This window comes from Astatotilapia calliptera, chromosome 22, assembly GCF_964374335.1.
Source record: "Astatotilapia calliptera chromosome 22, fAstCal68.1, whole genome shotgun sequence".
Lineage (NCBI taxonomy): Eukaryota > Metazoa > Chordata > Actinopteri > Cichliformes > Cichlidae > Astatotilapia > Astatotilapia calliptera.
The window spans coordinates 5804173-5820452 of NC_137442.1; the positions used below are offsets into that span (position 1 = coordinate 5804173).

Sequence of the window (16280 nt, forward strand, 5' to 3'; positions counted from 1 at the left end):
CTGAAAGGCCTGCCAGCACCTCGGCTCGCAGCTCAGAGTTAAACACCTGCAACATCTGAGGACGCTCAGCCTTCAGGTTCAAACTGTGTGTGCTGACCTTTGACCTCCAACAATGTTTTTAAAGCCAGAGTTATTATGTAAACCTCAGAGAAGACAGGAAGCCTGAGGAGGCTCTGGTGGTGATGATGGTGTGGAGACACTAAAAACTCAAAAGCATCTGGTTCAAATCCCAGCTGTGCCCCAAAAACACACAAACATGTTAAAACTTTTTTAAAGCTTCATTCAGATTCAACATTACATTCTAGTGTTTATTAAGACAACATGTGACAGGTTCACATCAAAATTACAAAAACATTCACGCAATCAAAATCAAGTCAAAAAATAATAATTACGTAGAAACTAGTCTCACAGTCTTCAGTCGGGCGCTCGCCGGACGGCTGATTTAACCCATGAAAAGTCCGCCTGACAAAGAAAGACGAGTCCTGATGTGTTGGTATTCTCGTTAAACTGAAAACATTTGTCATGTGAAATGAAAAGTTTATAGAGAAACTGCACCTGTCACTTCGATGCTGGCTCCGGTGATGTACTGAGAGTCGTCCGAGGCGAGGAAGGCGCAGACATCAGCGACCTCTGGAGGACACAAAGAGCCCATCAGCTGATCTCTTTAATGAATTAACTTTAGTTTGTTTTATGAGGCCATGCAAACGTTCACCTTCATGCCACCAACATTTTCTGAGTTACAGCTGTCAGAGAGCTGGGCTGAAATTATGCATTTTTTAAAATGCATTATTTGTTTCAGCATTTTTGAGCCCTCTAAACTTTTGTTTCAGAATTGAAAAACACATTTGTTTGAAAAAGTTCAACTCGTCAATCATTGTTTCCCGGCTGTGAGTGTCACAGTGTCAACTCTGAAACTGCATCATCCTAATGAAGCAGTGTAACAGAAACAGATGTTTGATCTGTTTCTCGTGATTCTCTGAGAAAAACGCAAAAAAGTGCATTTTGTCTGTATTTTGAACGGTTGTTTCACCGCGTGTGACAGTTTCAGTGTGACTCCTGTTTTCTAGCACAGTCCTATTTTAACACTCGTTAAAGTGGCTGATGACTCTAAAATGCAGAAACACTGATGTTCTCATGTTCCATATAGATGTTTGGACAAATCCCACTCATCCAACAGCTTTGTGTTCATTTAAACGCAGCTGGTGTCGGTGTGGCCGGAGCAGAACGACACATCTATGAATCTGATGTCCTGGATGAAGAGTGACAGTGAAAAGCATCAGTGATATGAAACTGACCCGCCGGCTCGCCCATCCTTCCCAGAGGCACCAAGGACTCGATCTGAAACACAAACATGGCTGCAGCTTCACTGAGGAGCAGGAAGTAAATAAATATGTTGGCAGCTTTGTTTCAGTCACAATATTTTTACGAGTTTTTATGATGTTTAACAGCTCGCTGCAGTGATCAGACTCCAGGAAATTGTTTTAAAAAAAGGAAAAAACTAAATTCACGTCACATTCAGCAGGTACCTGTTTGTGTGTGTCTGTGTGGATGTCTGTGTGCGTGTGTGCACCTGTGTGTGCGTGCGTGCGTGTTGTACCTTGCTAATAACCTTCTCTGGCACTTTATCTGTCATTGGAGTCGTAATGAACCCTGGCAGCACGCAGTTACAGCGAATCCCAAACCTGGAGAGAGAGAGAGGCGGAGACACAGGTGAGTTTCCGGTCAGCTCATGCGCGTCGCTGCATCACTTTGTTTTACCTGCTGAGCTCTTTGGCAGCGGTCCTTGTTAAACCCTCGACTCCAGCTTTAGAGGCAGCGTAGTTAGCCTGACCGATGTTTCCTACCTGCAAACAACAACCACAACAGACATGAGATAAAGGCCACATAAACCATAAAGGACCCGCAGAGAGAGGAACACCTGCAGTGGTTTTTAAAGCTGCTTCAGGAATACAATATCTTTCATGCATCTTTTACTTTGAAAACTTCAAGGCAACAAAAACTTCAGTAGACATCATCTGCAGGATGATGCACTGCACTTTTACCTGAAGCCAGCACAAACACAAGATCCAATTCTGAGTTGGAGCTTTTATTTACACAAATATATCAATTAAGATGTAAAAATAAAATGTAAATACAATTAATTTTAAACAGATGCGAAGAAACTCAAAGAAAAGTCAAGCAGGAAAATAAACTGACGCTGAAACTGTCGTGACTCGATCGTCTCACAGGACACTGACTGCATCTCGACTAGAGTGGAGCTGCAGGACGAGTCACTGCTGAGACTTCAGTCTGCTGTCAGCTCAGCTTCATTCTCAGAGTAAAAAATCAGAGTTTTATTAATAATGTGCAGGTTTGGAACCAGAGACATAAACAGGGCAGTTTATACAGACTGTAAACTCAAAGCCTGCCTACAGGTTTATGTTCGGGTGTTTTTTTTACTTCTGTGTGTGTAAACAGAATAATGACCAATGAGATTTTTTTTCTGTCTTTAATTCTTTTTGTTATTTTATTTTCTCCCTTTAAATTAAACTAAAGAACAAAAATCTCCAACTTTGACTCATTTTTTTATGTTTCTGTACAAAACTGTGACCCAAACCGCGCCTGCTCGTATCTCACCTTTCCCACGATGCTGCCCACAGTAATGATGGATCCTTTGGGCGCTCCACAGGCCACCAGAGCCTGAGCGACCGCCTGAGTGATCAAGAATGAACCCTGGGAGAGAACAATGAAAAATGAATCCTTTCACTCTGATCTAACACAGGATTCAAATATATTTTTACCTGTGAGCTCGAGTGGATTTAATCACTAACAGGAAACAAATAAACAGCCCGTCACTGTTCTGCTGTTCGCATCATTTTAAACTGTGTTCAGTCGTCTCTCGGCCTGCAGTGTGAGATGGAGGAGAAGCTGCCAGGTGTCAGCGCCGCCTACCTTCAGGTTGATCTGGATGACTTTATCAAACTGCTCCTCCTCCATGTTGAGCAGGAAGTCGTCCTGAGTGATGCCGGCTGCGTTCACGCACACCGAGGGAGGCTGGAAGTACCGAGTCTGCAGGAGGAACGAGCTTACGTTAAAGAAGGAGGAGGAGGAAAAGACGAACGCACAGCAGGAGCGTTGTTCTCACCTGCACGCTCGTTACCAGCTTCTTGATGCTCTCTTTAGACGACACGTCCACTACAGCCGCCGTGTGGACCTGCCCTCTGAGGTTGCTCTGCAGACTCCCCAGCGTCTCATTGGCCGACTCCTCGCTGATGTCAGCGACCACCACGGAGGCGCCCTCAGAGGCCAAACGCTGGCACACCGCCCGCCCGATCCCACTGCCTCCACCTGGGTGGGAAGAGAGGAGCGTGAAGTCAGAGCAGGAGCAGAGAGGAGGAAACAGCAGCCTGAGACGCTGCTGTCTGAGGCGTCAGGAGCTCAGGATGTTTCTGAAATGAAAACAAAAGTCCCCACAAAAACATCTGGACTAGAGTTAGTCGTGAAAACACGACTGCAGGGCTCTCAGGTCCACTCAAAGCTTCCTGCTCTGATTAAACATCCACATTTAATAGTTTAGGAGCTGCCTGCCTGGAAATGAACGTTTCTGATGTTTGTGTTTCCTGTTTTAAAATGAAAGGTTGCGATTTACTACAAATGACTTAAACACGAGGAGCAAATGACAGGAAACTAACCTGAGCTACAATAAGAAACATTATCTCCACTAAAACACAATATGAACTCACATTTTCTCCACAGGTGAAATTTATTATGCATCAGATGTTGAGCTGGAGCCTAAATTTTAATCTCTTTATAACCTGAAAGCAGCCTAAACTCTGAATAATTAATTAGTGTGCATTAAAAATAATGTATTGTTATCTTTGGGAATATTTGCTAGAGAAACTGACCGGAAGAAGGAGTGGGCTATATGAACGATCCTTTCGCCTTTCCTGTCGTCAGTTTATTCCACGGCAACAATAACCGAGCTGCACAGATGCGTCTAATTATATATGAATCAGCTGCTGCTGAATACTTTGAACAGCTTCACATGATACAAAATAAATCTCCTTAGTCTGAACGTCAGTCTGAAACTTCACAGCTCCTCTGAACTCGCAGAGAAGTTTAATGAAGCGCGAGTTTCCTTCAGCTGCGGAGATAACGGAGAAAACCTCTCCCGGTTTAACGGAGCAAAAACATCTGAGACAAAAAGAAACGGTCGGGTTTATTTCTCTGTGAAGGATCCGTAATAAAACATAAACTAACCGGTGACCAGCGTCAACCTTGAGATGAGCCTTGTGGCAGCCGCCATGACAGTTTGCTGTTGTTGTAGTTTCAGGTTTGTCCATCAGGCGGCGATAAAAAACGGTGAAAAAAGGTAAACAGTGTTTAATGTAATGAAAACCCAACATCATCAGTAAAAGAATAAAAGCCAATACAGGCATTTTATTTTGAAATCGATACCGGTGTTGGGCCAAAAAGTGACCGTCTACCAAAAATGTTGTGTATGTTTTTATGTGTAACGTCTTTACCTAAAATGTCAAATAGACTGTAGTGAACAGGATTTACGCAAAACAAATAAATGCCCTGTTTTTAGGCAACTTTATGACTGTATGATTATTGTTTCTACATTATAATCAATCCAAACTTTTGGCCACTTTTATGTTATATTTGTTGTTATTTCACTCTTAACAAAGAAATTTCCTTCATAACATGTTTCACAGATTATAGTCTAACATGTCATTTACAGCTGTTTAAATACCAGCGCAGCCACTGTGGAGCGCCACAGTAAGCGGAAACACGTCACCACCACAGTAGGCAGAAACACGTGACTTGCAAACCGCGCAAGTGGATCGTAAAGGTTGGAACAGAGTCATTCACCGTTAGTAGGAATCAACAAGTCCGCTTACACTGATCATGCGTTACAACATGGGAATATTTAAGTAAGAGAGCTGGAGTCTTTAAACCACATTTTGCATTAAAATATGATTTATTGTTGGCATCAGAGATGGAAAGAAACGAAGTAGAAATACTTTGTTACTGTACTTTAGTAGTAGACTTTTGGGGTATCTGTCCTTTACTTTGCTACTTTTTTGTTTCTACTTTTACTTTACCTTACTTTATACTTTTGTACTTTACGTATGTTTTGGAGCCTGTACTTTTTACTTCCACTTGAGTAAAAACATGAGTCAATACTTTTACTAGAGTCTTTTTAAACAGAGGTATCTATACTTTTACTTGAGTAAAGAAAAATGTGTTCTTTTGACACCTATATAGCGGTCACTTTCAAATGTATTTGTTTTTTGCTTCTTATTGAACAAATTCACTTCACTACTTTTCACTGTCTGTAACATCAATGTAAATTGTTCCATTTACTGCACATTGCACTTTATTCATGTCTTTTATTGCCCAGTTAGTTAGTTTAGTTAGCCTTTATTAAATTGTATGTCAATACATACAATTTACAAAAGTATCTTGTAAAGTATCTTTTTGTAAAGACTTTTCTCCCCAAATCTATTACATGCAAAGTGTAACGTGTTGTTTCTGCTGAAACCTAAACTGTTTTGTTTTTTTTTTACATGCAAAATGTTTTTATCTCATAATTTCAACTTAATCTGTTGTCTAGTATATTTTCTCTGCTCTGTCAATGTGGTCAAAACGCAATTTAATTTTCGCTATTAAAGTCGAAGTCACACGTTTCCGCCTACTGTGGCGCTCCTCACCTTACAGTGGCTAAAGCCAGGTGCTCTTGTGGTTGCCACAATACCGGAAGTATTTACATGTGGCAGGATACCAGTGGTGTAAATACGTATTGTGGCCACTGGAGGGCAGTCAATCTCTGTTATCAGTCTGTTCAATTCAATTTTATTTATACAGCACCAAATCACAACAACAGTCACCTTAAGGCGCTTTATATTGTAACGTAGACCCTACAATCATATGACCCCCTATGAGCAAGCACTTTGGCGACAGTGGGAAGGAAAAACTCCCTTTTAACAGGAAGAAACCTCTGACAGAACCAGGCTCAGGGAGGGGCAGAGCCATCTGCTACGACTGGTTGGAGTGAGAGAAGGAAGACAGGATAAAGACATGCTGTGGAAGAGAGACAGAGGTTAATAACAGGTATGATTCAATGCAGAGAGGTCTATTAACACATAGTGAGTGAGAAAGATGACTGAAGAAGAAACACTCAACGCATCAGTCTACACCGCAGTGAGAACTCAGAAACGTTTATAGTTTAGAATATAGTTAATTTTCCTCATTTACTGGGTAGATTTATTTCAATATTCTCATTAAATATCTTATGATCAGTAAATCTGACACTGATGTGCTGCAGAAACCTTTAGAGGAACATTTATATATTTAGCCACACATGGCTTTGATTTACAATCGTCTCCGTCATAATTCTGTTGTCTGTTTTTACTCTTGCACTTTTAAGTGTCTGTAAAAACTCTAGTCCAGCTTTTTCCTGAGAAATGAAAAAGAAATTTATCAGCAGCGTCAGCGATGTGCTGAAGTCCAGTTCACTGTGTCCTCTTTGCTCTATTTATTTTCCAAGAAGAGATCCTGTTGCCTGGTAACTTCTGACTGCTTCATCTGGTTTTCACTTTCATCTTTCAAGGAGCTTTCATGAAAAATGAGCCAAACTAGACTAAGAGCAAAAACTAATTCGGCTGCAACAGATAAAACACCTTAATTTACATAAAATCCAATTAAAATATCACAAAAATATCTTTACATGTTTTTGTCCCAGCTGTCAGCATCATTACTGAATACATTTAAAGGCTGATATAAATATATCATTAATAAAAGGTTCAGTTTAATATTATTAAGACTCCCAAGTTAAGAATAGATTTTAAATGTGACACCAAATACTTAAATGATCTTCTGTGTTATTCTGGACTTTTATCTGTTGTCAAAAAACTCATGTTTGGAAGTTTCAGCTGGTCTGTGGGGTTACACAGTGCAGCAGGACTGTTTTGGAGTATTAAATGGATTTTGTCTTCTTGTTCCCTTTTATTTATTATTAGTAATAATTATTAATAATCAACAAACTGCAGTTAATACTTTAATCTGCGCCTCTCTTTGATCGCCAAACTGAAAACTTTGATGTATTTTTTATGTCGTGTTGTTTGAACTCAGGATGTCAATAAAACGTTGCCAAAGTCGGTGAAAAGACGTCTCAGTTTATTTATGTACAGATGTTCAGGTGAAGCGATGGAGTACACAGGCTTCAGGGTTCTGACAAACTTCAGACTGAAAATACTTTAAAAAAGGAATCAAAGGGAAACAAAAACATGCTCAGAGGCTGTAGGTTATCTACACCTCCACAATCCCGACACGTAACCTGTCCACAAACGTTTGCTTTCAGTATGAAAAGTTTCTCCTTTTTAAAATTCCTCCTAAATAAATAATCCGCTGCAGAAGAACAGAAAACACACCTTACCCTAAAAATCACAAACTGGTTTAGTAGTACAAACAAAACGAAACAGTGCATCATCACAACAACACGAATCCATCGTCGGCGTCTACTCGATCAAAACAAACTCGCCGTCTCTAACCTGCTGTACTAAAGTTTAATCACACAAAGTAAAGTCAAATAAAACTGAAACTTTCAGCTGCCGTCGATCTCGAAGGCCGATTGTTTAAAGACAAACTTCTGGATTTAAAACCTCTCTGATCCGATGTTTTTGTGACTGAATTAAAGAAATCAGAGGAACAGATGTTATTGAGCACAGGACGAAACGCCCCCACAATTTATTAGCAGATTGGTCACATTAGAAAAAGCAACACGTTTACAGAGAAAAGGATGAGAAAACAGCCGACACAGAAACATTCATGCCCCTCCAACAGATGTGTGCAGATGTTCGTCAGCTCCTCTGTATCTCATGCGTTCTGAAGGTGCTTCTGTGTGCAGACCCACTTTTTCAACGCCTGCGTCAAAACTATGAAGAACGTCACGACGTCATTCGCACAGAAACACACACACAAATATTTCCCCTCTTTATCCACTCGGAAAAAAAAGAAAGAAACACAAACAAAAACGACTTCGCTCATGCCAGTTTCATTGTTCCCACAATGAGGGAATAAATTAGCTCCATAAAATGCTTCTTTATAAAAGAAATGTATTGAGTACTGTACACCTCGTCTATACAGCATAAAGACAGGGAGCACGGTGAGAAGGGAAAATTATCTCCAGAAATTAGACACATTCTGGCTCTAGCACCCTTATCCCTCCAACGCACGCCTCAATCTTCTTTATGTGCAGGAGATGGAGCGTCCCTCACTCCACCCGCCGAGGCCGGTTCTTCAGGGAGGAGAGCAGGAACCTCCTTCATGTCGGAGCTGAGCGCCGGGAACGCTCCATCTCTGCCGGGCTCGCCAGCCCTTCCTGCAGCTCCGTCAGCAGCTTTAAATAAGTTCAGTCCACTCGGGGGGAAAAGAGTCCAACGGGACATCTTTTCATATGAAGAGTCTGTCTCTCAGCCGGAGTCTGACTCACTTGTGTCTGAGGACGAGGACGAAGAGGATGATGAAGAAGAGTCAGAGGAGGAGCTACTGGCGCTGAGACGCGACGGCTGGGTGTGGGTGTCGGCTGCAGGCTTCTCGGCTGGAGGAAGAAAACAAAACAACATCAAGATGTGTTCAGAGGAAAACAAGAAAACTACATTATGCTCCATGGCTGTAGTTTTTGGTCATTTTTCAACACCGGGACCAGTTTAGTCGTTGTTGATAAAGTTTCACTCTTCAACCATGGACGACTTACGTTTGGTCTTCATCGGCTTCTTTCCAGAGTTGAGCTGACCGCTGACGTCCATCAGCCTTCTCTCCAGCTCCATCTGCTTCTCCAGAGCGAGCTCTTCCCGCGACTTTCCAGCACTGTTCTTACTCGCTGCAGACAGAAGACGAGAACATCAATGAGCTGGAGAACTTTAACCAAAGATCAACTAACCCAGTGCTTATTCATTTTCTTCCCAATGTTTTATGAGGTTCACTAACTGTAAGGCTTTCGGGGTTTCTTCCTCAGACACGTCATGACGTATCGCTCCAGCTCCCGCAGCGTCGACGGCTTCAGCGTCTCGAAGTCTATCTCAATCTCCTCGGGGTTGGTGTCTCGGAGCGACGGCTCACGGGACTGGATGATGTAAACGACACGGCCGAGCTTTTCGCCGGGCAGCTTGTTGATGTCCAGGCTGAGCTGGCGCTTCTCGTCGTACGACATAGGCGCCGTCTCCTCCTCTTCGTCTGAGTCAAAATGGCTCACGAGGGGATCGTGGGCCACCTGCGGGATGACGTTGGCCTTTTTGGATCTGTTGGAGGAAAGCAGGGAGTGTTTAACAAAATAAAAATGTGCACAATGCAGTCAACTCATAAACTGTCCAGTAGGTGGCAGCACTCACTTGCTCTTGTTGTTTTTCTTGCTCGGTGCCTTCTTCATCGGCATCACGGGGCAGGGCACACTCTTGCTCTTAGATTTTGGAGTTTTGGTCATTTTCGGGGTCTTGGGCGGCCTGACAGGTGTCACATCCTCCTCTATCCTCCGGTGCTTCTCTTTCTCAACCTTTTTCTTCTTCTTTTTGTCCTTCTTGTCTTTCTTCTTCTTGGGTTTGGCGATGGGGCCCTGTGAGAGTGCGGTGAGCTGCTCATGAACAGCTTTTAGCTGAAAGATCAAAAAAATAAAAAGATAAAATGGCATCAGTGCTGCGAACAACCGGTGTGTGAACATGTGTTTACAGACATGCTGCTGTACACACCTGCTCCTGCAGCTCTGCCAGACGGTTCGCCCTCTCCTCCTCAGAGTCGGAGCTTGGGCTGCTGTCGCTTTCCTCACTCTCGCTGCTGAGCTCACTCTCAGAGGAGGATGAAGAGGATGAGGAAGACGAGGAAGAGCTCGGTGGTGCTGGAGGCTCATCTGGCATTTTAGCAATACAGAACTCAAAAACATCCTGGAGAGAGAAAATGGTTTGGTTTAAAAAAAATGCAACTGAAAATGAGAAGTAGAAGTTTCAAATTGCGAGAATTTAAAAGTTCCAATTAATTTTTTTAATCATTGAAATAAAGAAAATCACCTGGAGTTTTCTGGCCATGGCCACCACATCGTGGTCAGGAGGGTTGTACTTGTAGCAGTTGGAGAACATCAGTCTAACATCAGCGGAGAACTGGTGCGCCTCACGGTACTCTCTGCCGTCCATCTTTCGCTAAAACAACAAAAGAAAAGATTTTAGATGAACAGTCTCTGAACTTCAGTTTCAGAAGTGATAAATTCAGTCTGTGGAATGAATGCGTACCTTGATGGTGCTGAGGTCCATGGGCTGTTTAATGATGTCGTGGTAGTCGTGAAGACCGAGCGACGAGGCATCGACAGGCTTGTAAAACGGCCAGGCGTACGCGGCGTGCTTCTTCGACAGCAGCTCCTTCAGGACGCCGCTGCAGTAACGCATCTGAGGGCTCAGCTTGCTGCGGCGCACCGGCGGCGGCAGGATAGAATCTGGTAAGTCCTTCTTAGGAGGTTTGATGGGTCGTCCGCTCACTCCCCTCCTGTTCCCTCCTGCTCCTTTGGTGCCTACAACCACTGCTGGTCGGCCCATATTCATGTTGATATTCATTCCCATCCCCATGCCCATGCCGCTGTTGTGGTCCACCCTCAGAGAGGTCAGGGTTAGCGGTGAGTTGTGCCCCAGCCCCATGCCACTAACGCCCATCGTGCTCATTATAGGCATGGGTACGGTGGTCGGAGTGGTTGTGTCCGCTTTCCGCTTCACACCTTTTTTCTGTAGATGAGAAAAGAAGAACAGAGGAAGTCAGAGGAATCCCGTTTCATGTCTAGTCTCCATGAATTTTAGAACACATTCCAGAAATATAAATACAAGAAGTCAAGCGTTACAGTTACCTTAGCCGTGGGCTGGGTGGGCAGGAGACCTGTGATTGTGGGCATGGTCTGCTCAGTCTGAAAGGCGTGGGGCATGCTCTTGGACAAAATGGTTTGTGGTGGGGTGGAGAGGATTGAGTCGGGCGTTTCTGGAGTGGGAGGCGAGTATGCTGACTGAGAGACAGCTGGGACTTGATGAGCTGTTGTCACGCCTCCAGAGACTGAAAGAGTGAAAGAGGAGAATCAGGCTGTGAAGTGACTGATCTTGTCCTGAGTGTACTACAGCTGCTGGCCTGACACATCTGCTCACCTGCATTGTTTTTCCCTTTTTTGCCATTTTTTGCAGACTTGCTGCGTGGAGGTGGGGGAGGCAGCTCCAACTCTTCCTGAGGCATCTGAGCCACCTTCTGCAGGAACGCCTTTTCCAGAGACTGAGCCATCAGCACGATGTCATCTGTCGGCTGCAGTGAAGGAAATTCACACAAAATGGTTTTAAAACAATGATATTAACACACTTTATACATAATACATTCATTAACTATAGTTAATAACTATAGGCAACATCTAAAGACATAATTATATACAGATACATAATATACAAGGGTAGTATTGCTCTAAATATTTTATACTATATATTTTTACAATTTTTGGTTATATTGACCAGGGCAGATTTACCTTGTTATAAATGTAGCAGTTGGTAAACATGGTGTTGAAGTCCTGCATGCACTCACTGGCACTGCGGTAGTAGTTATTTTCTAATCTCTTCTTAATTGTGCCCATGTCCATTGGATTTTTTATGATCTTGTGATAGTCCTGGAGGAAGAGAGGCATGTTCAGGGTAGGAAACATTCAAACTTCACTCTTTAAACAGGAACTGAAACCTGAAACTATACACTCACCGGCAGGCTGAGCTTGACAGCATCCACGGGTTCGTGAAAGGGCCAGGCAAAGTGGTGCCTCCACAAAGATTTGAGCAGGACTTTCTGCAGGAACTGCAGTTGGTTGGTCATCCTCCCCTGGCGGTTGGGGTCCTTCACCGGGGGCTGCGGGGGCCCGGAAGGGGTCATCTGGCTGTGGGGGGGCATTCCAGGACTCTCAAAGCCCTCGTAGAGCAGTGAAGGTTTTCGGATGCGTTTTCCAGCTGTGCCACAGTTCTGATCCATCATTATTCCCAACATACTGGCATCAGGCCCAACATGGGAGCTGCAGAGAGCACAGTTACAAAGGAACTGAGTATTTTGGTTTGAGCTGTGATGATGAAATTCTATTAAGTTTTTCTTCTCATTATAGAAAGGTTACAATGAATATTCTGTGCTGTACATCCTGGGATTACCATGTAAGCTAATCAACTTTCATAATAAATAAGTGTTCCCTTGTTGACGTATGCTTCCTGTTATCATGTCAAATTTGATACAAAGTCAAAAAGGATACTACACGTTTGTTAGCAAGCACCCATCTGCCTGACCCTGAGCGCTCACACTGGGTGAACTGGTACAAGCACTTCCTCTTCTACACGTCTCACTCAGACTTAAACCCAACACCCATTTCCATGCTTTTAAAAAAACAAAACAACTTAGATTGTGGGAGGAGTTTAAGCTGCCATGTTACTGTAATGACTGGAATAGTGTAGAAAATTTATAAACAAATTCTAATTCCTAACCTTGTCTACCATAAGCCACCCATTAGTCATTAACACAGGATTGTGATTATATATAAACAGAGCTTAGGGTACACATTAACTTGTCACAGTATTAACACTAAGCCACTCCTCCTTCTTGTTGTTCTGTGTTTGACAGGTGCGAGACACCGACTATCTAAACTCGTTCTCTGCAACCATGACTGTACCTATGAGCGCCTGGTGACTTCAGAGTTATGTTTAGATGACAGGAGAAAACAGTTCTATACAAAAGTCACATTACCAATACGTAACACGACACTTTGCACCAGCGAAGGAAGACCATCTCTGTTGAACTCTGGTGTTGACCTGACTTACCATTGTGCCTCCATGTGTACCTTTAATAACACTAAGGTGTAAAGAAAGCATATCCTTATACACTCTAGAGCCAAACAGCATAGTTACGGGTACTGGATATAAGGTAACAGTAGTTGTATTTTATGTCATTAACTGTGCAGTATTTTCAGAGTCTGGTTACTTGGATGGGGACTGTTGGTGGCATTAGCATCAAATCTACAGTGACAACTAATGCTAGTATTTTTAATTTAAAAAGAAAAATGTAAAAACCAGCAATTCTGTTTATTCAGTTGTCCTCTTTCAGTGCTGCAAAGTATTGACTCACCATGATCCACCTTCACTGGCCCACCATCTGAACCACAAGACTTACAAGACTAACCAAGGCCAGAGGGGGTATTTAAGGTCACCCGCCTGAAAACTGGTTTCTACCAAAAGCCTGAAACAGCTGGTGTTGTATTATTGGATGCTGCACCATTACCATTAAGTCAAAACAGAAAATTGGTTTTTTTAAGTTCCACATTTAAGCAAACAGTGCAAGTAATATAACCATGGGGTTAGTAGCTTAAGTCTCCTATGCATAGCCTAAAGGTATGTTTGCACTGATCCACCCTACACACAAAATGTAAGAAGAATTAGCAACATGATACAACAAAAGGAGTGCAAAGCTATTGTAAACCAGTCATTTTAAATGATACAACTGTTGGAAACACATTTGACAGTTAGTGTACTTTATTATTAAAAAAGGGAAATAATCATGTACAAAATATAACAGCACTACACAAAAAACATGTTGGCCCAAAAAATATTTAACAAATTAAGAGACAAAAAATAGATTCTCCATTAAAGTATTAAAAATTTATCATATTTAGAGACAGTTTTTTGGCATTATCGGATTAGTTCAAAATGATAGCAGCTGCTAACTACTGGGGCTAGTGTGCGCTGTAACCAGGCAACCAAGGGAAACACCCAACATATATATACTAATAACCCTACATTAAAAATAACATTTACCAGAGACATTGACAGGCTCTCTGTATGTGTGACAATACTACTTTAATATACATAAATAACTGGTAGTGGTGCTACTGATAACGGAGCGTTAGCCGTTATGCTACAATGGAGTCGTTACACCGGCGATCACAACAACCCCATGACCGCCACATGGCTACAACAACAAACCAGCGAAACACGCAGTGACTCTGCCGTGGCGGTGCGCCCGACCCCCCTACGTATGTACTTGCACAACGATCAAGTTTAACTATGGTTTTGTGCTACACAAATGCCACATTTATACATTAGATAAAGCCTTCTTAAAAGATGCCAGGTCAGCATTGTCAATTGTCACTGTCAATAAACGCAGACATACAGCACCAAACGTGATACTTACGCGTCTCATGAGCAACCCTTCGGGCTCAGGCTAGAGCTAGTAATGCTAACTGCTAGACAGTGTGAGAGAGCGGCCAACGGCAGCCGAAAATGGCGCCGGCACAGCGCTCAACAGTCGCAGTTTGTTATGTTAAAAAGCCCAAAACAACCTTACTTCTTCCACATGAAAGTCACTTCTAATGCCTGTAACGACACGATAAAGTCCTTCCTGTAGCATACTCAGCGTCCACCTCTCTTCAACTGGCATTACAGCAAACAGGGTGCCCGTTCCGTTATATTTAAAATAAATAACCATAAATGTTCACAATATTCCGACTGATGGAAAGCTGAGAGTCAGTTATACCGGTAGATACCTGTCAATGGGCGGGTTAACAGCCATTTCCATCGGGATGGATCCGGATTCTGTTTTTAGCTACACTCAAACCAGGATCCGTCTCCAGTCGTCAGATCTCTCCGTTCCCCCGCCACGGAGCTCTCTTTCAAATCTGCTTCGCTGAAATGGCGACTATGCGACTACACCCGGCTTTTTATAGACCCGTCGCAAAACCCATTGGACACACCACCCCAAAACGTCCCCGCCCCTTGGATTTCTACTGGCTGTTCACGACGTCAGTTAAAATGACCACACCCCTGGATACTGAAACTCTCCAACCTGCAATTCATGTCAGCCTATTCGCAAGATTTTCCTGTCCGTCAAATAAGTTGCACAACACTATTGGTCCACCCTTCTACAGCCTTTAAGATATACTGTATGCAACTGGCTCCGCCATTATTATCCCTCCAGAAAGCGAGGGCAAGGAAGCCAGCCTGCTCCATATCATATTACATTACGTCAACGTGTTGAGAGCGACGACGGGTATTGGTCAAAGCTGCTGTAACGCGGGCTTTCAGGGTAAATACCATGAAGCCTATTGGTTGTTGCATCCAGTCACGCGTACCCTCGAAGAGCCAAGGGCTTCTTCCCACGAGCGTTGTACTAAACAGTACATCCGCATTTTTTTATCTAAGGGAAACGAAGCACAGCCGCCATCTTTAAGCACGTTGAGAGACAGTAATATGATCAAATAACCCTCAACTCAAAACACACAATGTCAAGAAAAACCTGTAAAACGCCGTATATTCGATTTACACGCGCAAACGGTGTAAGATCCCAACACTTGGTGAAGAAAGCGCCACAATTTTAACAGTCAGACCAGCCAAGCCTGTAAAACGAGGCCTCCACGACCCGCAGTTACACGCTGTGAAAGGGCGCAGATCAGGCCTTACACATAATTTAACTAAACGATGTTTGTGCTGAAGCCATCATTTACATCTTTCATCAGCAATAAAAACCTAACACGAACACCTATAAGAAGGTCACAGAAACCAACGCCTGAATGACACAGCAGTTTTCATTAACAACCTCATCCAAAGCCTGATTAAATCAAGCTCCAACCGAAATATTTACAACTACGTTAACCAATACAGTCCAAGGGAATAATTAAATTAAAGATTGGACTATTGTTTTAAAGATTAAACCATCAAACCACACCTTTGTGGTTCAACCAAACAATAAAAGACCAAATAACATCAAGATAATAGTACAAAAATCGTACTTAATAAACCTATATAAGCGGCTTCTTTTTAAAAAAAAAAAAAAAAACGACTTAAACTCATTGAAACGACGACACACAAAAGGTTACCTAACCACTGCGCCCATCCCCCACACCAAGGTTACAAATTCTCTGCAATGTCACTGAAATACACGATACAGCACTGGCACATATTAATACAGATTCAAATATTTCTAACGTTTTCATAACATTGTGCTGTAAAAACAAACATTAAACTAAACATTTTTAAAAATATATATAAAAAATATAAAATGAATGTTGAGTATAAGTCAATAAAGTCTGGAATGTAAAGTAAGTAAGAAATTCCAATGATAAATCCCAAAATAATGCGAAACCTTTCTTCAAATTATCTTCTTGTCTTCCACCTCGATACTTTTTAACCAACACATTTCCCTCAAACATGTCCGCCTTCTTCCCCCATTCCCTGCGCAGGGTGGGGGAGGGGAGTCATGTGACGGCTCGTGCC

General features: G+C 42.7%; 2 protein-coding genes across 4 annotated transcripts; both read right to left on the bottom strand.

The window, feature by feature from the left end:
• Nucleotides 1-259: 259 nt before the first annotated feature.
• On the bottom strand, nucleotides 260-4340 carry hsd17b8 (hydroxysteroid (17-beta) dehydrogenase 8). 2 transcript variants are annotated; one of them, XM_026157159.2, is made up of 9 exons: nucleotides 4240-4340; nucleotides 3125-3327; nucleotides 2932-3048; nucleotides 2617-2712; nucleotides 1759-1844; nucleotides 1598-1682; nucleotides 1296-1338; nucleotides 556-630; nucleotides 260-462 (listed from the first exon to the last, which is right to left on the bottom strand). In XM_026157159.2, exons 1-9 carry the CDS (start codon nucleotides 4283-4285, stop codon nucleotides 443-445), a joined length of 771 nt encoding a protein of 256 aa, XP_026012944.1. In that variant the 5' UTR covers nucleotides 4286-4340; the 3' UTR covers nucleotides 260-442. The 2 variants fall into 2 exon arrangements, with proteins under 2 accessions (XP_026012944.1, XP_026012945.1); XM_026157160.2 differs by lacking the exon at nucleotides 4240-4340 and adding an exon at nucleotides 3723-3851.
• Nucleotides 4341-7140: 2800 nt separating this feature from the next.
• Nucleotides 7141-16210, bottom strand: brd2a (bromodomain containing 2a). Of its 2 annotated transcripts, none has more exons than XM_080296344.1 (12): nucleotides 16150-16210; nucleotides 11743-12046; nucleotides 11519-11656; nucleotides 11154-11304; nucleotides 10865-11064; nucleotides 10263-10745; nucleotides 10044-10172; nucleotides 9729-9920; nucleotides 9375-9634; nucleotides 8974-9284; nucleotides 8741-8866; nucleotides 7141-8584 (listed from the first exon to the last, which is right to left on the bottom strand). In XM_080296344.1, the coding sequence occupies exons 2-12, from the start codon at nucleotides 12019-12021 to the stop codon at nucleotides 8457-8459; spliced, it is 2397 nt and encodes a 798-aa protein (XP_080152470.1). In that variant the 5' UTR covers nucleotides 12022-12046; nucleotides 16150-16210; the 3' UTR covers nucleotides 7141-8456. The 2 variants fall into 2 exon arrangements, with proteins under 2 accessions (XP_080152470.1, XP_026012893.1); XM_026157108.2 differs by lacking the exon at nucleotides 16150-16210 and adding an exon at nucleotides 14555-14726.
• Nucleotides 16211-16280: the final 70 nt, after the last annotated feature.